Source organism: Lytechinus pictus, chromosome 1 (assembly GCF_037042905.1).
Source record: "Lytechinus pictus isolate F3 Inbred chromosome 1, Lp3.0, whole genome shotgun sequence".
Taxonomy (NCBI): domain Eukaryota; kingdom Metazoa; phylum Echinodermata; class Echinoidea; order Temnopleuroida; family Toxopneustidae; genus Lytechinus; species Lytechinus pictus.
In genome coordinates, this window is record NC_087245.1 from 26,808,060 (window position 1) to 26,834,339 (window position 26,280).

The following is a 26,280-nucleotide window of genomic DNA, read 5'->3' on the forward strand; positions in this document are numbered from 1 at the left end:
TAATTAAAGTGATAACTGGAATACAAGTATATCCAATGAAGGTTTGATAAACATAAAGCCTTAAATAAGGAATAGTGATGTTGAGAAAAGAGATGTTCAGCCATTTTCTATCGAGTAAATCTATTGAGATGTGATGAAATTAAGGCTTTATGGTTTTCAGAATCTGAAAGTGCAACCAATTTTTTTTGCAATAAAATCTTGTGATATTTGACTCTTGAAACTCCTAAGTGATTCAAATGTCAGACTGGTGATTACTTTTCAGTCTTACCTGTTGACATCTTAAAACAGCCAGGTTGACCAGAGCTGTGGCCAGACTGGGATGATTTCCCAGTTTCCTTTGCTTTGATTCAACTGCTTGAAGGTATAGAGGTTCAGCTTTGTTATACTGGCCCTACGAGATAATGAAAAGAAAAAACCTTATTACAATCATAGGTAAACTCATACAGCAATAAAAGATGTCACAACTGTGTACTAAAAGATATAACAAGTGGAACGCCTCTGGCAGTCTCGCCTGCATTATGCAATTTAATATAGCAGCAGAGCTAACTTTGAAAACTACTATAAAATAATCATTCACAAAAACACCATTCATATGGTCAAATACACCCATGTCCACATTTCATTCACTCTATCCATAAACTTTCAAAGTTATGATGGCAATTCAACAATTACCCCAACATGGCCTAAGTTTATTGACCTTAACTGACCTTTGACCTTGGTTTTGTGACCTGAAACTCACAGGGGATGTTTAGTGATACTTGATTACTCTTATATCCCAAGTTTTATGAAATAGATCCATAAACTTCAGAGTTAGGATGGTAATTCAACAAATACCCCCAACACGGCAAAAGTTCATTGACCTTAAATGACCTTTGACCATGGTCATGTGACCTGAAACTCGTACAAGATGTTCAGTGATACTCGATTACTCTTATGTCCAAGTTTTATGAACTAGATCCATAAACCTTCAGAGTTAGGATGGTAATTTAACAAAGACTCCCAACACGGCTAAAGTTCATTGACCTTAAATGACCATTGACCATGGTCATGTGACCTGAAACTTGCACAGGATATTCAGTGGTACTTGATTAACCTAATGTCCAAGTTTCATGAACTAGATCCATAAATTTTCAAAGTTATGAAGGTAATTCAACAAATACCCCCAACTTGGCCAAAGTTCATTGACCCTAAATGACCTTTGACCTTGGCCATGGGACCTGAAACTCAGGCAGGATGTTCACTAATACTTGATTAATAGGTGAGCGGCCAGAAGCCAAAAAGTGCCTTATTTCTTGACTTTAATCCCCCCGGCTGGATCAAAGCAAAATCATACATCAAATTAAAGGAAATTTTCAGAATTTTTCGGAATTGGGCATTAAAAATGCCGTAATGTGTAGCATCACCATGGAAACCAGCCTTGAATAAGCCAAGCCCATTTTAAATACTTATTGAATATTTATCGTGAATTCTGATTTTTTACTCATTAATTTAAATTATCAGGTATTTTTTCTTACTTTCAAAGGATAGATCCACTATATACGGTAAGAAGAATTACTGAAAAACAACTTAGCATGAATTTTATGAACATTTTCTCAGAAATTGTTGCCTAGCAACATAACTTTCCTTAGCAACCATTTAGCTCCTTAAGTAAACCACTTATTTTTCCATTTCAAACCTAACTTTTAACTTTTTAACTAGGTTAAATTAAACTAAATAAGTTACACCAATGAAATAATATAAAATATTATTGAAAAATAATAAAAAGAACTGAAAACCCCCATTTTAACTATTGCGAACCTCAAATAAATTTGCTAAGCTATACCTGACATAGCCCTCCACATCGTACAAATTGCCATATTACCGGGTATTGTTCATTTTGACTACATTGATACACGCACGTACAAGTCACATACTTTATACTATTTTGTGGTGAAAAAGTTGATTTGAGTTCATAATACCTGATCAATTAACATGCAGTATCTTGTCTTCAATAGAACAACAACGAATGACCATTTCATATTACCCATGGATACCAATTTGTTGCCTAGCAACAACTATTTTCCATAGCAATGACTATGTTAACACTTTTTTCCCTGGACAAATCTGTGGAAAATAGTCCATTATGAGCAATAATACTGACACAATTATCATATAGATGCCTACAATTTCGTTTTCAATAATCATTCAACAAGCTGACTATTTCATAGCTTCCATGGAGACAAATGTGTTGCCTAGAAACAATATTCCCTAGCAACGGCTATGTTAACACTCTTCATCTCGGCCAAATGTGAGCGAGGAAGTTGTGCCTTAGAGTAAAAATATTGAGAAAATTAACATATGATAGTTTGTTATCGATAGGCAAACATCATTCCGGAGTTGTACCATTATCTACTGACAAAATTTCATTGCCTAGCAACACTATTTACCTGAGCAACGATATATTTTCCCCTTAACAAATCTTGAGGAAATAATCCACTTTTAAGTGTACATTTGTTCAATATTATACATACATGCATACTGGCAATGGTAACCACTTCATTTCTCTTATTTCTAAAAAAATAATTTATCCTTGTTTGTATATTGCCTACCAATTTACGATGAGCATGGTATTTAAACTTTATCATACAAAAAAGAGAAATTTAAATGTTGCAGATAAAACGAGAATAATATGGTTTGGATGATTCATAGCTTAGTACGCAACATTTTTAAATAAAATAGAATGGACAACACTACTCTTCAGGTACAGTCCCTTATTAAAACTTTGATCATAAAGTGGGTCTTCACCTAAGGCTTGTACAGATAATTTTCTTTTTTCAATTTCACGGACTTCTTATACTCAATTAAGTCATTGGCAGAGGCTTTTTACTGCATATTCAGATCACTTTCGTTGAGTGAATATGGAATGGTTAAAAAATGGATCTGTCTTGTCAAATAATACCTAATCCCCCATGCATGTCCAACTTCCAAGGATGTGTCTGTGTGGAGGCTGTAGCCCAAAGATGCCAAAGCTGTGAGTTCGACAAGTTCCTGTTGAATCGTTAATACTATTAATAAGGGTCAGAAGTTGAATCACAGGGAACTTATGATGTCACTTTCAATCTGATAACTGTCAAGAAATCAGAGGGATGAAAGCATGGAAACTTGGGATCTTAAGCCTTAATATGATTGTTGTTTACCCAATTGCTAAGAAAGCATGAATACTTGTAAGCAAACAACCAGAGGACCGACAGCTTGATGTCCTCTCCAAAACCTGGTAACATGGTAATGAGGATGCGCCTTACAAAAGAGCACTAATGCACCAAGTGGGAATCAAATCCAGGTCAGCGGAATCCGAAACCCCCTCTCTACCGACTGAGCTATCTATCATTCCTGATTAGGCCAAGAAAAGGACAAGAAAACCATAAAGGATAGAAAGGCTTACTAAATTGGGAGATGTTTTCTATGTCTAAGTGTCATCATGTAATATGTCATGAGGTTTGCACTCTTCTGCTGAATAGAGACAACAAGGGAGGGGCATACAATAAAAGTCCCTGAATATGGAGAGGAGGCATATCAGCTTAAGTAGTCTTTGATGTTGTCCTTCAGGTATTTTCGGCTACAGCGATAGTGTCAGTGACTCCGGCTGTTAAAAACTGATGCCTTAAATACTCAGTTTAAGAAAAGATGTCTGAAAGAAAAGACAAGGATTTCTCTCAACATGCATACATATGTAAAGGACATTGACAAAGGTAAAGCTTCGGAAAACAGGTACACATGCCACTATCTGACTATTGCAGGGCTTACACTAACGCTACTGTTTGTTCCATGGAGATTTAGATCAATGTACATCTTTAAAGACATCCGTATATGTCTGAGAAAATATCTAAAACTGATGTTATTGGGATGATACCCCTACAGTATTGGTAAAACATACTACTCTGTATTTGTAATGATGATTTGTTCAAATAATAAGGCTGGAACATCTAAAGGCATAATTCTGTATCACTGCTTAAATGGAGTGGAAAAACATAGAATTGTGCAATAATCTCTAAAGTAATAATCACTCCTCAGTGCGCCAAAACGGACTAAGTGATGATCTGGCAAGTCTAACTCCTTACTGTGCTATAAATCATCTCTGTGCTGATCCAGAAAGATCCCAACGTAGTGTATTCTACCTCAAGAACAGAGAGCAAATAAAAAACTGAGGGTCAGATGGTAACAAGCCAACCTACCTTGGCGTCATTCTAGACCGTTCTTTTTCATAGAAAGAACATGCTGCCAAAACAAATGCAAAATTTGGAGCAAGGAATGTCATTCGGAAGGAGCTGGGAAACAGATGGGGAACTGACATATACCAATTCTATCTGTACCACAGCTCTTGCTCTATGCTTCCCCACTGCTGAGTACTAGCCCTTGGTGCTAAGTATTGACCCTGAGTCTTGAATGGAGCATGCAGAGCCATCACTGGCTGATTGCGACTAACAGATGTGAGTAATCTTTACCTACTCTGTTTTATTGCCCCACCATACGTCAGAAGAGAAGTCATCAGCACAGATGAAAGGAAAAAAAAAACAATCTAGAAGATAATGTTCCACTCGTCAACCATGAACCTGCCAAGAGACTCAAATCTAGACACAGTTTCCTCCGCTCAACATAATCCCTTGACGACTCTGCACGCATGAAAGCGTCACCCTCTGGTCTAACAATCTCCAGTCTGTGATGCACAATCTCACCTATGGACTTAGTACATCACTCTCCAGGTCCAAGTTAAAAATGGACTACCTGATCTTGTTTGAATCGCCTATGGGTCTACAATAGGAATGAAGAAACTACCTGCAACTGCGAGGATGATCATAGTATACAACACTTTTGTGTCTGCCCCCTCCTACCAGAGCTATGAACTGCCACTGCACTAGAGTCTTTTCACATGAAAGCTACATGTAGATTTTGTACCATTAACATGACATGCCATCTTTAATGACATAAGAAGAAGTGTGTCATTGATTATCTGACTGGTAGAAGACACCTATTTACGGTAATCTGACATTTGGGGAAAAAATGATTATTTGCTCATGGGTTGTTGGATGGGGGAGGGGGCAGGGACTTAATTGGTTCCTGATGGGGTTGCCGTGGGGTTGTCGGTTAGGTTAAAACTTTGCTGAAAACGGTGCCTATATTCTGATTGTTAGTGTTTTAAGGTGAAAATTACAATTTGCCAGTGGAAGAGCAAAGATATTCGATGCTAACAATCTTACCCCATATCTACATACCCCCCCCCCCCTTAAAAAGCCACCTTTTGGAAAGACTGTGTAGTAGAGGGTTCAAGCAAGATCTGGCTTTTGGGTTGAACGACTCCAGATCTTTGGCAGCGCAAGGCTCTGGTAGGACGGAGGGGGGGGGGGGGCAGACCAAAAGGTGATGCATTGTCTGATCCTCCCCTCAGTCGTAGATAGTGTCTGCATCCCTGCTGTAGCCCCGAACTGCATAATAGGACTTTACACCTTCCTGTTCCAGACCATAGGCGATTAAGATCATTGTGATTTACATATTTTAGTAGGTACCCTATACAGTATAGCTTTTGAGTTCACAATCACTACAGTTAGGAATTATATTTGCCATACTGATAAATATTTTCGTTTCCCATTTCAGACACTTTAAGACTTATTGGTTGGTCTTAGATATGTATTACCCTTCCAAAAATGTTACATGTATATGATAAAATGTTCCAAATAACAAACTAAATGATATTGTTAATAATACCATTTCCGTACGCAGCGAAAAGTTACATTTTAAAACTGAAAATTTTCACAAAATTCACCAAAAGTGTGCATGATATCCTTCAATTTACTATGAAAAAGCGCCCCTTGCCAAACTCAGTAGCTTCGCCCCCTTGCTTTGTTTCTTGGAGATTTTTTAGTCGTCTTGCCACCCCAAGGACAAATTTTCTTCATACAGCCATGCCCTCTCTCAATATGCCGACTGCCTGGCCAGATGGCTGAAATTAATTGTCATCACCACGATAAATGCTTAGAATAGTATAAGATGCATTTTGAGGACCAAAATAGGGAATTTTTGGGAGGTTACAGGCTTGAAATATCGCCCAAAAGTGATGGTTGCTAGGGAAAATGCTATTGCTAGGCAACATAATGGTTTCCATAGGTAACAGAAAAATCTATTAATACTCAATTATTTAGATTAGAACAGATAACATGACACAGCAGGGTATCTAAGGAAGATTTATAGCAATATTATAAAATCCATAATAGACCATACTGTTGCGTATAGTCGTAAATACACACAAACATGGTGATATCCGTCACATGCAGGGTTAATCAAACATGGCAATAATGTAATTTTCATGATCATAAATGCATTATACATCATAGTCTTCCTCTTTTATTCATTTTTTCATCAAAATTCACCTTCTTCATTAGTTTTTACAAATTAAAAACTTTTAAAAAATGATAAAATGAATTAATCTGATAAAAAAGAGAGAATATTGAAAAGTTAATATGGTTGCTAGGGAAAATAATGTTGCTAGGCAGCAGTTTTGAAATCAAATATGTATAAAATATGTATTTGGTTGCTAGGCGTTATCATATCATTCAATCTGTAGTGATTTTATCCTTGTAAAATCTATATTTATAAATAAATTAGTGTAATTCATTAACAAATATAAATAATAAGTTACTGCTTTGCATTTATCACAAAAATGGGCGTGGCCTATTCAAGGCTGGTTTCCATGGTGAAGCTACACTCTGCGACACTTTTAATTCCCAGTTCTAAAAAATTCAGAAAATTTCCTTCAAAATGATGCATGTTTTTGCTTTGATCCAGTCGGGGGGATTAAAGTCCCAAATTTTGGCCTCTCGCCGCTCGCCTATAACCTTATGTCCAAGTTTCATGAACTAGATCCATAAATTTTCAAAGTTATGATAGTAATTCAACAAATACCCCCAACTTGACCAAAGTTCATTGACCCTAAATGACCTTTGACCTTGGTCATGTGACCTGAAACTCAAGCAGGATGTTCACTAATACTTGATTAACCTTATGCCCAAGTTTCATGAACTAGGTCCATATACTTTCTAAGTTATGATGTCAATTCAAAAACTTAACCTTCGGTTAAGATTTTGAAAATAATTCTCCCAACATGGTCTAAGTTCATTGACCCTAAATGACCTTTGACCTTAGTCATGTGACCTGAAACTCAAGCAGGATGTTCAGTAATACTTGATTAACCTTATGTCCAAGTTTCATGAACTAGGTCCATATACTTTCTAAGTTATGATGTCATTTCAAAAACTTAACCTTAGGTTAAGATTTGATGTTGACGCCGCCGCCGCCGCCGTCGGAAAAGCGGCGCCTATAGTCTCGCTCTGCTATGCAGGCGAGACAAAAATCAAGATTCTGTGTGACTCAAATACACAAATCATCAAGTTAATTACCTGCTTAAACACAAAATTGCCCCAAAACATGATTTCATTAAGGTTTTCATGTTGGTTTCAGATGGGGAGGAGTGGATCGGACACCTGCTATGCGGAAAGACTTCAAGAGATATTCTATTCATTTCTATTGAAAGAGGGGAGCCATGAGGAAGGTAGCGGAGAGGCTGCTATGACCTCTCTTCACCAGGAACGGGTACCCCAACAACACACCTGTTTCCTGTACAATACAGCCAGACTGCGTGCAGTAGCGAGCACCAATGGATGATCCTGAGGCATGTTGGAGCTCCTGATGGCTAGTGCCCTCTCGTAGAGTTCTTCAGCCTGGTTGGTCTGGTCTCTATCATTGTGAAGAGTAGCTAGACTATGAAGACTCTGGGCTACGTCTACGTGGTGAGGACCAAGAACTGACTCACGCATGTCCAGGGCTCTCTGGAAATAACTCTCTGCAGACCTAGAGATTGAGCATAACATAAATAATAATGATTTACGAGAACAGACTGATATTTTGCACAAACCAACTAGAAATCAGAAGGGTCCTTATTGTCATTTATTTTCAGGGGCACTATAAGCATTTGTCCACGAAACCAATGAAATTCAATAATCATGAAGCGCTTAATGACCAGATCCCTTGGAAATGCATCAAAAGGAAGTACCACCTATTTGCTGACATTATATTTTCACTTAATCAGGGGAAAACTAAATTCTCTCTACAGGACCTATTTTTCGTTCTAAATTGATTCAAAATTAGATTTTCTTTCTAGCACCAAAAACCTCTTCATGATGAATATTTTGCAAACTACATGTACATACAAAAAAGATCTCTGGCAATCATCCTTTAGTGGCCAATTCTTTATTCTGCTGCACCTGTTTAAAGAATAGCCTTACTTTGTACCCAGAAAAGAAAATGGTTTATTGGCCATATTAATCATAATATACCTCTTATCGACCACATAATTTTTCTAGCATCATATCTGTAAAAATATTTATCAGTTTACCTAGTTTTCGTCTCATTTGTGAAGAAAATTGAGCAGATCACAATCCCATGTTTAGGCCGACGACTCAGATTCTATGTGCGCAATACTCCATATATATCAGAGACTAACTAAACGACAATATCAAAGTTGCTCATTTGCACCCTTATGTTAGGACTGACCACCTGCTATACACTAATTTGCGGCAGATTCTTGTCACTAAATATTTTGACTCTTCCAAATAGTTCTATGATGTCACCATGCTAAATGATTGTCTCACTACTTCTAATTCGAGCTTTGGTACATGATTCGACGATTGACAACGGATATCTGTTCTAAAGCTATATCCTATCAGATTTCTTGGTGTTGCAGCGGGGTTCGGGTTTGGTCAATACAATTTTGACAAGTTCTACAAAAATTTTACCGTTTTATCCTTCTTTTTCTTTCGTGAAATGGATTCTCATCCTTCCTATGGACACTGCGCCTACTCTCCCGCGCATAGTGTTTCGTAATACACAATAATCTGAATGCATGCAAGGTGGTCTGTTTAAAAAGAGGTGGTCAATATGATGTGGTGGACTCACTATACTTTCAAAAATATAAGTTTTATTTAGAATATTCTGCATTCATAAAAATGATTCAAATTATAAACCTTAAGCCTAACAATTCAGAGATTAAAAGCATGATATGATTGACTAGAAAGAAAAGAGCTTTCATACTGATAATTCTTCTGTAGATAATAGAGCATTCCAAGTTCATTAAGGGTCCGTGCCAGATCAGCCGATTCTGCTCCTTGCGTCAGCTGCTCCATTTGAAGAGTGCGTCGCCGTAGGGCAGACAGCGCCCTCACTTGGTGAGCTGATAGCTGAGTTTGGGCTTGCTTGCGGATCATGTGAGCCCTCTTCTGGAGAGGATCTGCCAAATTATGTCTGATGGAAATAAAAATTTTCATTAAAATAAAAACAAGTTAGAAACTGCGGCAAAGCTCCCTGGAGTAATATATTAATGTAATCTTTAATTTTTTTTGGAATTACCACACAAGTCATTGTTTGAGTAAGGATTCTCAACATAAAGTGCCATTTGAAGAATTATCATACACTTAAAAGGACCCTGTGTATTGATGATACAATATTTTGATTTATGACTTTCAATGATTTGTGTAACAGATAAGTACATTATTTTGTATGGAAAAAGATCAAACATTTTAATTGGATTCCACACTTATTTGGCTGATTCCTCAGCAATTACACGATTCCTTCCAGAATCCTTTGGCACCAATGTTTAATTCATACACTTGCATGGTCATTTTATTGGATTCTGTGCAAACTCATTTATTAAGGTGCTTGCAAGGGGCCGAGCCCTATTTGTGACTGACTGGATAGTCCTGGTTAATATTTACAATAATTCGTACAACATACTTGTTCTGCTTCCGGTAGATGACCACTAGTGAGTCCAGAACCTTGGCCACATCCACGTGGCTATTCCCCAGGGCATTCTCACTGATCATCAAAGCCTGTTGGTAGTATGCTTCAGCCGAACCAAACTTGCCACCTTGTCCATGGATGGCACCCAACAGATGAAAGCACTGGGCGACACTCAGGTGGTCAGGATCAATGGATTCCCGGATCTCAAGGGATCTCTGCACTGACCAGATTGCCTGCATTTGGAGAAGGAAAAAAAGTACATTGACCACAAGCAACATTATTTCCTGGGATGCTTTCATCAACATTTTTGTCCGACAAGTGGTCGGATCTCACAGCTTCCCTCGATTTCGATAAGCTGAGAAGCAATGCTACTTTCTTAACTGTCAGATAAAATATTTGACAGGTCCACTCATGAAACCACATTTTAGGGGGCCTGTCTGTTATCATAAATGGCAGACATCCATATGAGGAGTTATAGTGGTGTTCTCCTTTGAAGAGCATGAAGCCATCAATTCAATGGTTTGCTTCAATACATTAAAGCATGAAATGCTTTATAGGCAACTTGTCAACAGCTGTATCTTTCAGCAGGAATCCTGTAATAAAGGTGCTATGCGTCTTTTCATAGTGGCATTCCCGCACTTTCCATCATTTTGTCTATGACAAAATTTGAGTTTGGCAGGATTCTTCCGGGAAAGACATAGCTATGACTTTTGACAGGGGGTCGTAAGCAGTAGGCCAAAATAAATAACTTTAAAGGTAATAGAAAGTAGTTGGAGCAAATAATTCTTTTATGAGTAAGTCCTTTAAATCAAGGTTACAATGTAATTGTCACCATTTCATCATAAATCTAAAACTGGTACATTAATGTAAACTCGTCTTTGTGAAATCATGAAATCTTAGCTGAAAACCTATAATTCTGATGATCAATGACACAGAAAACCATGTGGGACAGTGTACCAACATTGCTTGGAAAATACCCAACATTTGATGGAATTCTCTCAGCAATTACATATTTTCTTCCAGACCCATTAGGCACATATTTGTTAATTTATACATATAAACACTTGCGTGATAATTTTATTGGATTCTGTTCGAACTCATTCCGGTATCGTTACCCCACCTGGCATTTATCTTTAACCTACATTTCTTCATGCTCACTGCTCCATTACAGCATTTACACTTGTTATACAATGACACTTAATTCTGCATAAGTCAACCTTCCATAATTAAAATAATCACCCGAGTCAAAAAAAAAATCTGATCAGAATATGCAAAATGTGTTATTTACTCATTGTAGTTGAATCTTTCCTTAATTGAAGAAATTTCTTAGTCCAAAGATATTTCACTAGGGCAGATTTACCAGTACTAGTACCAAGTCATTAACATAAATGCAACATATAAAAAATGCAGTCAGAGCAGAAATGATCTTACATTATATACAGAGTACAAAGACATGCATCATCCTACCTGATTTAGTAGTCCAAGATCCTTAACAAATCTTGCCAGCATCTCGTACAAATCAGCTATCCTAGGCAAGGGGATCTGTCCATTTTGATCTACATGTACAGTAGAACACACACAAAAAACAGTATTCAGCTAAATCTTCTCAAGTGACAAAAAAAAATTTCTTCAAATATTCTTTTAAAAATCTCATAGTAATTCTTAATAGGTTTTAAATATTTAATTTTTTAAATATATCTTCATGGCAAGTGTCCAGCCAGCATATTGACATCTTTAACCAGGACCTCAGCACCCATAACACAAAGAATTGCAATCAAGTACAAAGTGATAATGGTATAACAATCAATTGTGCATGTTGTTCAAAATTCACAATCAACCAATCAAACATTTGCAATTGATTGCAAATCTTTGTGTTACAGGGCCAAGAAGAGCTCTTGCAGAGTTGCCTGATCTACATGGTTGTCAGGATAAAAATTATCCATTTTAGCTTCTTAAAGACCACTTTTTTGTAACAGTTTCAAAATTCATTCACTATTCACCTCAACTGGATGGTACAGGTATATACTAGTAATAAAGAATGACCTCATTCAAGTTCGTAAATTAGGAAACAGCTCTCTATAATTTCAATGAAGAACAGTCCCTTCCCCATCCCCTTTATGCCCCCCCCCCCCAGTAAAAACTTACTTTCTTCAACTTTCTTGATGGTAGTGAAGTAGATGTTAGCCATGGCCTGTCGGTCCACCCCGAGTGTTTGCCAGTACGTCAGCAGATCCGAACAGCGCCCTCTGGAGTACATGATCCTGAAGACGCATAAATTGCTGACAGTCTCCTGGAGCTTGGAGCTGCTCCCTGAGACCTGGATCAGGTACGGGAGCTCCTCGGTCAGTCTGGAGGTCGTGGAGCCAGGCCTACAGAAAATATACGGAAAGAAATAAAAAACTTACTAGTTGGCTTGTGATATACTGCATTTCTCTTGTGGAACAAAAGTGGTTTGAGATATTGAGAAGGAAAGACAATGAATCTGTGAAAAGAACATGGGATCTCAAAGTGGATGGCATATAAGGAAAAGGAAGACCTGAGATGATATGGATAGATATGGTGAAGGAAAAAAAGCAAAAAGAAGAACAAAGAGGATACTCAAGCAAGAAAGAAGTGAAAGGTGGGAGTGTCATCCCGGTGTGGAGTCAGTAGCTCGTTGTGATGGTAAAAAGTGACTGAAGTAAATGATGACAATGATATGTTTACATGTATTATGGTAAAAAAATAAGACATAGAGAAAAATATATGCCATAATGTAAACAAACATAAGATATCATGTTTATAACTTCGTTAACAGTTAACATGAGAGTAAGATAACTCCCCCAGGGCATTTGAGGGATACTTGAGCCTACTTCCCTTCATACTTTTATCTTTAAGCACTTATTTACAAACACAACTTTTGTGGAACACAGCTACCTGTATACTTCTACTTTATATTCATTGAAATAGATAATAGGTCCACAATTACATAACTCTTTTATAACTGTAACTATCAAGGACATCTTGGGTTTCATGCAATTGACGAAGAAAAAAATTACAATAAATGCACTTACTTGAGAAGCTTTTTGAAGTAGTGGACAAGTCTACTGATGACAGCCTGCAGTTCTCTCTCACCATGAGGTTCAGTGCAGTGGCTCAGTCTGACTGCATCACAAGCCTGTCAAAAAGAGGAATACATGTAGTAATGACAGAGTGCAATCCGTTAGCGTTATAATTCAATGGTCTGTAGTCCAGTTTAACCCAGGTCATGGTCTAACTCTGTGATAAAATTATGGGGAGCCCAAAAATTTCAAAACTGCATTAGTGTCTATCTTTAATTTGCTCTCTCCGCCTGTTTAAATAATTAAGAGCACTATTTCTGTAATTATTCCCAAGTCAGTAAAGAATGATTTGAGCATCAAATGAGCTTGAAAACTGAACTTGTATTGTTACAGATACCTGTCACAACTGGCTATCCATAGTTAAACCACAACTTAAGACCAGAGTTTAATTCAAACCCGAGTTTAGGATACAGGCCTATGTATTTACACCTCTGTTCTTAATGTATGGAGAGTATAGAGAGAGGGAAAATTCTAACCTGTGTATGTGCAAAGGTCACGACCCCTGCCTTAAAGGTCATGACATGTCTGTTGATGAGGTCATGGCAGAGGGGAGCCCAGTGATTCCAAGTAAGATCAGGAATCAGATCAAACAATTCCAGCTCAGAAATACCATTCCTTGAGGCATACACCAACAAACACACCTAAAAAAGGGCAATTCAGAAAATAAATGAAAAAAGTATAGTGTAATTAATGAATTAAGACATAATGAAATGTATTTAGCGTTCATATACATGATGCATATTCTAGCCTAGAGCTATTTTGAAAAAAAGGGGCGTATATAAAGTTCTAGAGGCATTTGGGGTAAAAGTTGCGGACATGTCTATTTAATACAATTCAAATGTACGGAATCTGATAAGACCTGTTCCCAAGCTGATATCTGAGGTTTTCACAACCTAATTTGCATAAAAAGAATAGTTGTCAAATTGACAATTTTCATGCTTATTTTTATAACATTGCTTTTCGATGTTATCAGTAAGACATGGATAGCGTAAAATCTGTCATAGACAACAATAATACTGTAGACAGCATAACTATATCTTTAGAACTCATACAATTGCTTATTTTTATGTGCAATGCATTAATATATGCAAATCTATGCTTGTTTTGTAATACTATGCTACAATACAACTAATTGAGTTAAAAAATTTACAATTTTTCGTAGAAATAAACTTCACAATACCAGATTATAAAATCATAGTCAGTGCTCATGCATTCCATGTTTTTTTTTTAATTCTTTTGTTTTCCATTGTATTTTTTCAACCATTCATTTCCTACGTGTTTAGTTTCCAGATCAGGCAAAATTGCTGATAATCAATGTGAGAAACGAATGATCCTAAAGATTAAATGATTCTTACATGAGCTTTTACTGCACATTTAAATAGATGTTACTGCACAAACACACTAAGCACACACACCCTCACACGAATTTTCATCCACACTCACATGCACGGTGGGCATGTGGTCTAGTGGTCAGAGCATTGGACTGATTATTGTGAGGTTGTCAATTTGAATACCAGCTTGGGCATTATCTCCACTTTATAAACCAAAAAGAAAAAAAAGGCCTAAGAGTAATTCTATCGTCTATAAGGTCAGTCACTATGGCTGATTGACTAAGACGTAAAATTAACCATATGTAATTGATTAATATAATTTCTGAAGGTTTCCAAGGCGACGAAGAAGAGTGTAGTGGTACATCATGTATTCTTTCGTGGGCATGTGTTGGTCCTTGGTCCTTTCAACCTCAAGAATGACTGTACCTGGGCATTACGATTTGATTTGCTCAACCAGAATACAGATATGGATAATTGGATACATTGAAAAAAACAAAAACAATAATAATGCTTGTGAATTTGATAGCCTAAATGCAGTTGTTAGAAGGTGCATGACAATATCCGCACATTTTGGACAGGAGTACACGGTTATTGCAGTAGATCAAGCTCTGCATTGCAGACTTATGGAACTGAAGTGGAGTGTTGATGAATACAATGAAAAGCTGATTCCTCGCCTTGGAGGTCTCCAAACTAATCAAGTTAAGAGCATATTCAACACTCAGGCAACGGGACTCCTCGCAACGAGTAATCAACCTATGGAATGATTTGCCTTCTGAGGTTGTAAATAGTAACAGTATAAATTCATTCAAATCAAATCTAGAGAAGGCCTGGAAAACCAAGTTTAATCGTTTCGATCCCGACACAAAATTTTCACAACTTGTCCAAACCCACACATACATTGTAAAATTGTTGCGTTCAACAGAGGACAAGTTCAAAGAAGATGCAGAGGGGCAAATAAGTCTTCTATACTTTATGCCCAACATCAAGGTAAATCAAGGTAAATCACACCTCAATGAATTTCCTCAAGACTACTGGAGATCACATGGCTACTTCTGGTCTAACTGAACTGTGGTTAGAAAGTGGACTGCTTGGAGAGGGTGCTGTGCAGCTTGCCATGTCAGGGAAGTCATATAACAAGGCCATGAGAGCACATGAAATTACTACTGGAGAGCACATGAAATTACTACTGGAGATCACATTGCTACTTCTGGTCTAACTGAACTGTGGTTAGAAAGTGGACTGCTTGGAGAGGGTGCTATGCAGCTTGCCATGTCGGGGAAGTCATATAACAAGGCCATGAGAGCACATGAAATTACTTTGCAGGCCTTGTGGAGTGTTTTGTACCCTGAATTCATCTTGTTTGTGGAAACGAAGGAGCCACAATGTGCTCACTGAGATAAAAACTGTGAAGAACCCAGAGCAGATTGCACAACTGATCACGTATGTGATGCAAGAACAGTTTAACAAAGTTGGCAAAAACTTTGTCGAAAGTACAAGTAAAGCTGATTATGTGAACTTCAAGTTCTGGTGGAATTACATGGAAACGGTATCAATTCTACTTCAGTTTACTCGAGCAATGCGTGAAGGAAACTGGAATCTCCATCTCAAATCATTCAGCCAGATGTTGCCCTTCTTCATGAGATATGACCATCTCAATTATGCCAAATGGGGTCCAGTGTACCTAGCGGAGATGCACCAACTTCCACAATCAGTGCAGTCAGAATTTCGAGAGGGAAACTTTTTTGTCAAACGATCCCTTCATACGTTCAACCAAGTAGGCCCAGATCATGCTATGGAATGGCTTCATGACACCAGGAAGAAAGCAGTTGGTATTTATTGGAATAACTTTGTTTTTTTGTATTTAATATTGTCCAAGAAAATAAATCTGAATCCTGATGTTTTAAATTTTTGTATATCTCTACAAACTGAGCCAACACACCGGAAGATATGAACAATATGTAGTATATGTACAATATCTTACCTTCTTGACAAGACCTCTACATGTAGCATCTTCATGGTCAGTCTCCAGAGATTCCAGGATATACCGATACAGCTCCACGGAATCCCCATGGTCCAGACATCCCGCAGCAAGCTTCTCACTGATGGGCACCGAACGATCGCTGTACGCCAGCTCATCCACCATCAACGTGATGAAGAGAGGGGTACGGGTGGCAGGGGTGCGGCAGTGGGCCAGGGAGAGGGCTTCGTGCTCCGGGGAGACCTGGAGACCGCGGGACTGGCCCAGGGCGTGGATGAGATCCTTGGAGTGGGATGGAGACAGGGGGTCCAGGTGGAGGGTGGGCCAGGATCTGGAAGGAGATGGAATTGGAGATTGGATTTAGGTCTTTGTAATGATCTAACGGGAAATACCAGGATGATAGTTTATCAATGACAGCAATGAATAAGAGTAATATGATAAAAATTACAATGAAGTCGAATTATGATGATGATGAAGATGGAGACAATGGATATGATGAAGATAGAGAAGATGATAGGATGATGATGGTGGTGGAAATGGTGATGGTGGTGGTGATGTTGATGATAGTAAATAATGATGATGATGATAATGATGATGATGATGAAGATCATCATCATGATGATGATGTTGTTGATGACAAAGATAGTGATAACAATTATGATGCCATAATGAAAAAGATGCTTATGATAATGATCATAATTTAATCTCAACAGTTGATTTTAATTCTTTGTAAATTGCTACAAACATTATAGCTTAAAATGAAAACTCAAGTAATCATGTTATTTGAATATTAATAATATCAACAACCCTCATTAAAAGAGGCCATCTTCCATTTCCTAAAATAGCTTGATCTAGACGGTAATGTTTGTGGAAATATCAAACTAAATTACTATTACATTCAGAGGATTACTTACTTCCATGCAGGTAGGCAGTTTTCTGGATTGGCTGAAGCAATCACTCTGGTATCAACTGGAAGAGGGTCTAATAACCATCCAAGGTGAGAGTCTCGATTCTGAGAAGGAAAAAAAAGATGGCCACCTATGTTTTTGCCTTGAATTGTACAACCATACTCTGGGGGCAGGGGGTCACTGCCATTCAACAGTGGACAACATCCATGACTTCCAGGAAAACGCGGATAAAGGGGTGTTTTTCACAGGTAGATGCAGAACGAAAATAGAGTGTAAACAAGTAGAACGCCTCTGGCAGTCTCGCCTGCATTACGTGATTTAATATAGCAGCAGTGCTAACTTTGAAAACTGCTATAAAATAATCATTCAGAAAAACACCATTCATATGATGGCATAATACCACGTTCATTGACCATAAATGACATTTGAACGGAGACTTAAGACTGTCAACTACACCCATGTCCACATTTCATTCACTCTATCCATAAACTTACAAAGTTATGATGGCAATTCAACAATTGACCCAACATGGCCTAAGTTTATTGACCTTAACTGACCTTTGACTTGGTTTTGTGACCTGAAACTCACAGGGGATGTTCAATGATGCTTGATTACTCTTATATCCCAAGATTTATGAACTAGATCCATAAACTTTCAGAGTTAGGATGGTAATTCAACAAATACCCCCAACACGGCCAAAGTTCATTGACCTTTAATGACCTTTGACCATGGTCATGTGACCTGAAACTCGTACAGGATGTTCAGTGATACTTGATTACTCTTATGTCCAAGTTTTATGAACTAGATCCATAAACTTTCAGAGTTAGGATGGTAATTTAACAAATACCCCCAACACGGCCAAAGTTCATTAACATTAAATGACCATTGACCATGGTCATGTGACCTGAAACTCGCACAGGATAATCAGTGGTACTTGATTAACCTAATGTCCAAGTTTCATGAACTAGATCCATAAATTTTCAAAGTTATGATGGTAATTCAACAAATACCCACAACTTGGCCAAAGTTCATTGACCCTAAATGACCTTTGACCTTGGTCATGTGACCTGAAACTCAGGCAGGATGTTTACTAATACTTGATTGACCTTATGTTTAAGTTTCATGGACTAGGTCCATATACTTTCTAAATTATGATGTCATTTCAAAAACTTAACCTTTGGTTAAGATTTTGAAAATAATTTTCCCAACATGGTCTAAGTTCATTGACCCTAAATGACCTTTGACCTTGGTCATGTGACCTGAAACTCAGGCAGGATGTTCAGTAATACTTGATTAACCTTATGTCCAAGTTTCATGCACTAGGTCCATATACTTTCTAAGTTATGATGTCATTTCAAAAACTTAACCTTAGGTTAAGATTTGATGTTGATGCCGCCGCCGCCCCCGCCTTCGGAAAAGCGGCGCCTATAGTCTCGCTCTGCTATGCAGGCGAGACAAAAAAACCTAAAATGAGAAGAAAGCCCCCAGATCCTGATGGCCTAATAGAGTATGTAATTTGCACCGAATTCAACAGCAAGCCCATCTGGGCTCAAATCCCCCAATATCAACTGTACCAAACACAGGAAAATATCAAAACACAGTGTATGTTTAGTGCTTGCAGCAGTTGCCCCCAGTCGTTGCTCCCAAGTCCTGTCATTGAATAAGAGTGAGGCCCCCGGGCACACAAAAAAACTTGTTATCTGATGAAAATGTTGACTTAATTCGCTGAGAGCTTCATCGCATGTTGATTCCTGCATTGACCGTGTTTTTCCTTTTTTTACGCATTAGGCGTCGTTTTAAAATAATTTTATAATGAAATCTGTTTAGAGTGTGCAAATCTGCGACATCTGCACAAAATATGTATTTAGAGAGTCCTTACAGCCTGCCCTTGAATCCTCATTTAGAGTACTTATTTAGGACAATATTTGTGGATGTTGTACACTCTTCAATGGCAGTGACCACCCCCCCCCCCGGGACAGTACTAGAAAATTTCACCATCGTCATAAAAATCATGATTCTCAACATCAGAATTATAAAAAATATGATCAACATATAATGATATGATATCAACAACATCATCATCATCATAATCATCTTCATCATCATCATCATCAGCATCATCATCATCAGCATCATCATCATCACCATCATCATCATCACCATCATAATCATCAACATCATAGTCATCATCATCACCATCATCAGCATCATCAGCATCATCATCATCATCATCATCATCACCATCATCATCATCATCATCATCATCTGCAATATCTAACCTGGAGATTATCCAAGGAATCAATGATGATGGTGATACCACCAGCCACCCTCAATGAAACTTTCTCCAACCATTTAGGGAACTCTTCTACCAATCTTGACGGCTCGCAAGACAGAGCAGGAGGAGAAGAAACATGCTGCATCAACTGAAAGAGATAAAGTTTCAATATATAAAATATATGAGGAATTCATTGAGAGAACAACTTAAGATGACTTGAATGATAGATGTTTAATTGGAAAAGATATTATCACAATGCATGGATTCGATATATCATTAATTGTGAATACTGTTCTTTTTTGCAGTTTTCAAGGCTATGATTGATTGGAATAAACTTCCATAAATAGTATGTTACGTTGGATTTGAGTCCTTCATAACTTGTGGCAGTTATGCAAGGCTTGTAATATTGTTGGCTACATGTCATTGTACAGGTATGTGAATGTAAAACACACCCAGAGATGCACCCTATACCATACACAAAATATTTGAATTATATTAATTGGAATTCTAAGTAAAAAATGTACAATAAACTTATAATTGATTGCAAGATTATTTGTATCCTTAGGTTATAGACAAAGGACTGATAACTCAAGTTCTAAGACTTATGGGGTATTGCAAGAAATTTGCAATTCATCACAAGTATACTTTGGGTCGAAATATTGATCATAAGTATTGCAATTTAAAATTTGCACTTGATTACTGGTATCATCCTTGCAACAAGCATTAAAAATCTACTTGCTTTAGTTACAATTGATATATCAACTGTAAATCTTCAATTTATTGCAAACATTTAAAGCAACATCCCCCTTCGCAATTTAAATATTTCAGAGCCATTCACCTGTGCAGTCATTCTCCTGATCATGGTGACAGCGTTGGCACTGGACGAGTTTGGTGACCCGGTGAAGTGATAAAGAACCAAGCCTGGTGGGGCATCTTTCTGTTTCAGCTGAACCCATTTAGCGAGCAGCAAGGACTTTCCGCTTCCAGGGACACCACTCACCAGGAGAGGAGGTAAGGGACCGGCCGCTGCTACGTGTTCACTGATGCTCTCATAGTGCTGATAGAAAGACAACACAATTCCATGACATTTGCTCAGATGGCAACTGCTCCACTCTCTATTCCAAACACTAATCAAATGACCAACTTAATCCCTGGATTTATTAGTATATACTACCCTACCGAACCCTAACCATATATTCTACACAAAATAAAGGTGCAAATGCAGACCTGCCAACCTCTGGGAATGAAAAACTGCATCTGTGATTAAAAAAATGTATTTTTCCTCCAAAAAGTGTATTTCATAATAAATGCTTGGCGCACTCGCTCATCGCGGCGCTCAAGCTGCATGCAAGCTAAAATGCGCACTGCTCTTGCAGATGAAAAAAAAACATTGAAACATGTGTATTTCTTCACCCTGGTTTTAACAAAATGATTGAAAAAAAAACAAGTTACCTGAAATTACATTGATCTAATAACCATATTTGTGTACAATTAATGAAATAGAGACATATACAGATGATTTTTCTCAAATTACGATTTTGTAAAAAAAGTATTTTTTAAAGAAAAAACGTACTGCCGTATTTTGGTTGAAAAAACGTACTAAATACGCCTAAAACGTACTGGTTGACAGGTCTGCAAATGTAGTGTCAACGATGATACAGTGTATTTCATCTGATTATTTGATGATGATGGCAAAGATAAAATGCTGTTCTAGTATATTGCACATGCACATTAGAATTATCATCGACTTCCTAAGAACTTCATCAATATATGAATAAATGATAAAATAAAATCCTTGGAAGATTATAAAACTTGAATACGCATATGAATACAATGGCAAGCCATGAAATGCTAATTAATCAGTTCATGGACGGCAATCTTTCAAAATTGCAATGTTTTAATATGTCATGAACAGAATGCTGTATCACAAATTCCATTGGCCTCGTGGATTCATTCTCAATTCAAGCAGTCAGCGTAAAAGACACATAACACATCTGATGCATCAAAATATGTTGTGATTGTCATAACAATAGTCCCTTATACAGAATAAGATGCATATAATTATAAAGACCACTCATGAGAGACCAGAAAAGTGGTCTTTATGGGCAGATGGTCATTCTGGACAGGTTCCTTTCATACCGGTTTAAATTTGGAAACCCTTTCAAGGAAAATCTTAATTGTTGTAAAAGTCAGGGGTCTGTTTCATACAACTTGTTATAATAACAAATTTACAATAACAGTTAAAAGCTACTGAAATCCTTAAATCTGATTTGGCTGATAGTAAATTTGTTATAAAAATTGTGTATTTATTACAAGTCTTTGTGAAATGGGACCCATGTGGTCCTCCTAGATGGTCACTGAGGCAGGTTGGACTGTATAAACAACATCTGGTGGATTACCTTTTCAAAAGTGAGCTCACATGTGGCTTCCTTAGCGATGTTAGCTAGTATTTCCTGTTGTTCTCCATCTCCATGGATGTCCCATTGCAGTCCACCACATCTCTCTTCTGTACTCTCATCCAGCTCGCTCTGGAACTCTGATGACATCTCAGAGGTCACTGCAGATTCAATACCAAGCTCCTGAACAAGAGAAGAAATGTCAGAGGTCATAATCAAACACAGCGTACTAGATGATATCAATATCATTAACCCTTTTCTGTGCCAAAGACCTTTGACATTACAAGGTTTCAATACAATTACTATGACAATTCCTACATAAATTAATAAAATTTTATTTTGATATTGTAGGCTTATTTAGAAATAATTACACTTGCTTTAATATATCCTAACACTACACCATATAAGGGTCTCACATCAGAACACCAACAGTAAATACTGTAAAAAATTAAGTATCCTATGACAAGTATATGCTCTCAATATTGAATCTTTCTCAATGTACAACTTAGATTAAGCATATTAATCTATAAAGTATTTCTGCATGAAGAGTAGCTTCAAAGCATGGTTTCAGAAACACTGAATCATTGAAACGCTGCAAATCTGAATCAGTGTGACTGGTTGTACCAAGTTCAGTTGAACACAGTAACTGAAATATAATTTACAATGCAAAAATGTGTAATAACTCACCAGTTTGATGATTTTCTCAAGTTCTTGATAGACAGCATCTACTCTCTCCCTGGTATTCTCTAATCCTTCTAAAATCTTTGCATTTCCACTGTTCTTGATCTGAGTCTTCAGAACTTCAGAACTATTCTCTTCTGGCTCAACAGATCTACACAAAGACAAAGAAGTATTATCAAGTTTTAGAAGACAGCATCCACTCTCTCCCTTGTTGTGTAAACCTTCCAAGATTTTCGCGTTTCCACTGTGCTTGATCTGAGCCTTCAGAACTATTCTCTTCTGGCCCAACAGATCAACACAAAGACAAATATCAGATTTTGAAAGACATCATCTACTCTCTGCCTAGTGGTGTCTAAACCTCCCATGATTGTAGCAGTCCCACTGTTCTTGATTTGAGTCTTTAGACCTTAAAAACTATTCTCTGTTAACTCAACAGATGTACAATAAAGAAACATCATTCAGGTTTGGAAAGACAGTTTTTACTTTCGCATACGATCACTGATAGTAATATGATGTTCCCAGAGTGTAACTTACATTATCACTGTCAATAAGCTTACCTATCATTGGTAAAACAGAATATGGCTGGCTTGGTCCCAGGATCATGAAGATGGCCAAGTTCAACTTCCTCCAAGGTAAACCTGGATAAAATCAATCAATTACAATACATCCAAACTTGTCACTTGTGAAGTGCCATTATAGCTCCTATGATCACATAAGCCAAACTTTATCACCTTTAACAATCCTCTAACACTGCTTCTGTCTCAACCCCGAGAATACTGAGTTATTTCAAAGGTATTAAGAACAAATTAGAAGAAAAGCTCATCTTCCAATGACTTTGCACACATGTGGCATCACTATGCTTCATCCTCATGTTAATTTGTTCTCCAATACTTGCACAAGATTTTAAAGGGGAAAAAACATCATAAATATTGCAGCTATATTTCTGTGAGATGAGCTTCGAAAAAAATTGAAACATTGAGGGGGAGCACCATGCCCCCAGTCCTAGGGTTAGATTCTTTGAAGACATGGTTAGGGTCAGGGTTAAATAAAGTTATGGGCTCAGAACAATTTGAGGATTAGCATAAAAGTTTGGATTATATTTACGGTGACTGTAAGGGATTTGAGATCATGTTTGTGTTTTAGTTTAATTTTTGCAGATTTTCTATCATGCCAACTGGCACTCTCGACAAACATGTAGATGACTATTTCTAAATACACTTTGCAATGTAAGCTGATAGATCAGATCCAGCTCAAGCCATTAAAGAATGAGGCTAAACAGAACTGTCTTAATCTACCATGCTTTCACTAGAGTTTACCATATACATTTTAAAATACCCTTCCTCCCCTTCAAAAAAAGTATAAAAACCCATGAATGATGCATACATGTACATTGTTTTTTAAATGAGAGAGTGCAATTAAAAACCAAACAGCAACAAAAACTCACCTATCAACAAGCTCGCCTAAGAAACTGACAAAGATGGTGCAGAACTCAACTTCCCTCTGTCTCACCGAGTGAAGTCTAAGTAGATCCTCATCCAAGAGAGAGGTATTTGCACTTTCAGGGTCAAAGGTCAAATGAACAAGAAGCACAAAGCGACCTTCACCATCACCCAAGGAGCGAAGCTTGCTGCCGTAGTCCTGTGTTGTTTTGTGAAAAAAAAAGCAATAAATGTAAAAGTGAGATATTCAATGCATCCTAAATGATAATTGCAGTTTACATAATGAAACATACAAAGCAAATTTCATGGAATTTACTGGAACATAAATAAATTACCAATAAATTATTTTCATACAAAAATCAAGCAAACTTCCACCATATATTTAATTATGATGACCAATCTATATGCAATACATAGTTCACCAAGTAATAATTCCACTTCATAAAGAAAATGCATCAGCATGAAACTAGAATACAAGACTAGATGGAAACTAGGCTCATTATGAACACACTAACCAATATGGTGACCATTACATTTACATTTTTAGCAGAATATAGGTCTATTTCAATCAGTAAATACTTTTGATATCACATATTATTTACAGATACATACATAAGATTACTCCATCGTTAGATTCTGGCTTATTCACACACAATGCACACCCTTTCTCCACTCCCTGGGGAGTATTCCAACCACAGTTTCCAAACTCAATTGCCAGGTACATGTATACTACAGGAGCTTTCATGTCCTACCAGGGGGCCGTTTCATAAAGCTTTTCGTAAGTTAAGAGCGACTTTAAGAACGACTGGTGATCCTTTCTTACGCGCTAAACCATCGCCAATGAATAAACCATTTACCACAAGAAAGGATCACCAGTCGTTCCTAAAGTCGCTCTTAACTTACGAACAGCTTTAGGAAACACCCACCAGGTACCTATTTAACACCTGGGTGGAGAGTAGCAAAGTGTGCAAAGGTATCTTGCCAAAGGACGCTCTAGAGGCAATGGTGGGATTTGAACACATGACCCACTGATCACAAGGCGTACGTCAGAACCACTATACCACAATGCATCCTTTTCCACTTAATCTGCATTACTTTCAGCCATAAGTAATTACAAACCTTCTGTAATAAGGACGCCTCTTCATGCATGTCATGAGGTGCGCATATGTAGACTCTAATCACATTGAACAAGGCAGGACTGGAGAGGCTACTCAACATTTGATTGAGTGCAGAGGCTGCAATACCGCTTATCTCTCCTGAATATATTTATAAACAAAAATTAAAAAAAAAGTGATAGTAAACTTCATACTGTGATTACAGTAAAGTACATGTATATATTAGTCAACATTCCATACATTAAATAATAGCCAAAACAATTTTACAGACATTGTTATGAAAATTGTGTTATTTACTTATTCTACAAAAAATTCAAACAAGTTTCTGTGGTCCCAAGAGATTTAACTTGAGTAGAATCATCTTTATTTCCTTTATTCCTGCAAATATTAATTACGAAAACCTCCAATACACATAACTAACATAACTTCTGCAGAGCTATACAGCCCAAGAAGAAACTTCATTTACCTTTACCATCACTGCTAGAGTTGCCATCTATATCAAATACATTAGTGTCCCTGAGAGGCTGGAGTTGTGACATGCTGCCAAGAGAGGGCTCACTCTCTAATACTGTCCACCAATCTCCTGGGTTACCACCTGTCAAAAAAAAATTTAACCTGAACATTATATTTCACAGGTAACAGATCTACAGGTGATGATAAACACTCTCTGCGATCTGTTGTTCACTAAAGTGGCACTTACTCTCGCCTTTATTTTGCCTCCCCCTTAAAATTTATTCTCTTTGCAAATATCAAAGTCAAGTTGAACTAAATAAAACAAGTACCCAGTACATTTCAGAGACAATCAATGACCGAAAGGGGTGGGGGGAGGGGCAAGGGAGAATGGCAGAAGTAGGGGAAAGAAATGCAAAAGATAGAGCAAAGGAAATGAAGGAAGGAACAGGGGGGGGGGAGACTAAGGGTTTTGTTTTGTTACAACATTTATTTATACCAAAAAAAGTTACTTATTTCATGAATACCATTAAAAAAAATTCTGATAAATCAAGAATTTAATGAGTTGCTCCCAAGGTATTTATCAAAATGTTTGCATGAAAAGATAATGAATTCACCTTGTGGTTCCTGGATGTTAGAGTCTTGAGGTTGACCATCAACTGGTTTAGCCCAATGAAGTGTTTCTTCCAGGTCCTGTCTAACTCTCAACAGATCACGAATCTCACTCTCTTTGCTCTCTCGAAAAAGCTATCAGGATAAATGTGTGTACAGTAGTCAAAATGAG

General features: G+C 37.4%; 1 protein-coding gene across 1 annotated transcript in view; it reads right to left on the minus strand.

Annotated features, from left to right (window-relative positions):
- LOC129260118 (nephrocystin-3-like) overlaps nt 1–26,280 on the minus strand; it is a 41,604-nt gene that overhangs the window by 3,581 nt on the left and 11,743 nt on the right. The window contains exons 4-22 of the mRNA XM_054898172.2: nt 26,114–26,243; nt 25,513–25,641; nt 25,051–25,187; nt 23,937–24,130; nt 23,050–23,130; nt 22,499–22,643; nt 21,815–21,994; nt 20,254–20,472; nt 19,420–19,563; nt 17,147–17,244; nt 16,236–16,563; nt 13,400–13,564; nt 12,876–12,979; nt 11,968–12,191; nt 11,290–11,378; nt 9,817–10,055; nt 9,118–9,327; nt 7,638–7,878; nt 269–391 (exon numbers count right to left, since the gene is read on the minus strand). Of these exons, the coding sequence (XP_054754147.2) occupies nt 269–391; nt 7,638–7,878; nt 9,118–9,327; nt 9,817–10,055; nt 11,290–11,378; nt 11,968–12,191; nt 12,876–12,979; nt 13,400–13,564; nt 16,236–16,563; nt 17,147–17,244; nt 19,420–19,563; nt 20,254–20,472; nt 21,815–21,994; nt 22,499–22,643; nt 23,050–23,130; nt 23,937–24,130; nt 25,051–25,187; nt 25,513–25,641; nt 26,114–26,243 (3,180 nt within the window). The remainder of the gene's footprint in view (nt 1–268; nt 392–7,637; nt 7,879–9,117; nt 9,328–9,816; nt 10,056–11,289; nt 11,379–11,967; nt 12,192–12,875; nt 12,980–13,399; nt 13,565–16,235; nt 16,564–17,146; nt 17,245–19,419; nt 19,564–20,253; nt 20,473–21,814; nt 21,995–22,498; nt 22,644–23,049; nt 23,131–23,936; nt 24,131–25,050; nt 25,188–25,512; nt 25,642–26,113; nt 26,244–26,280) is intronic.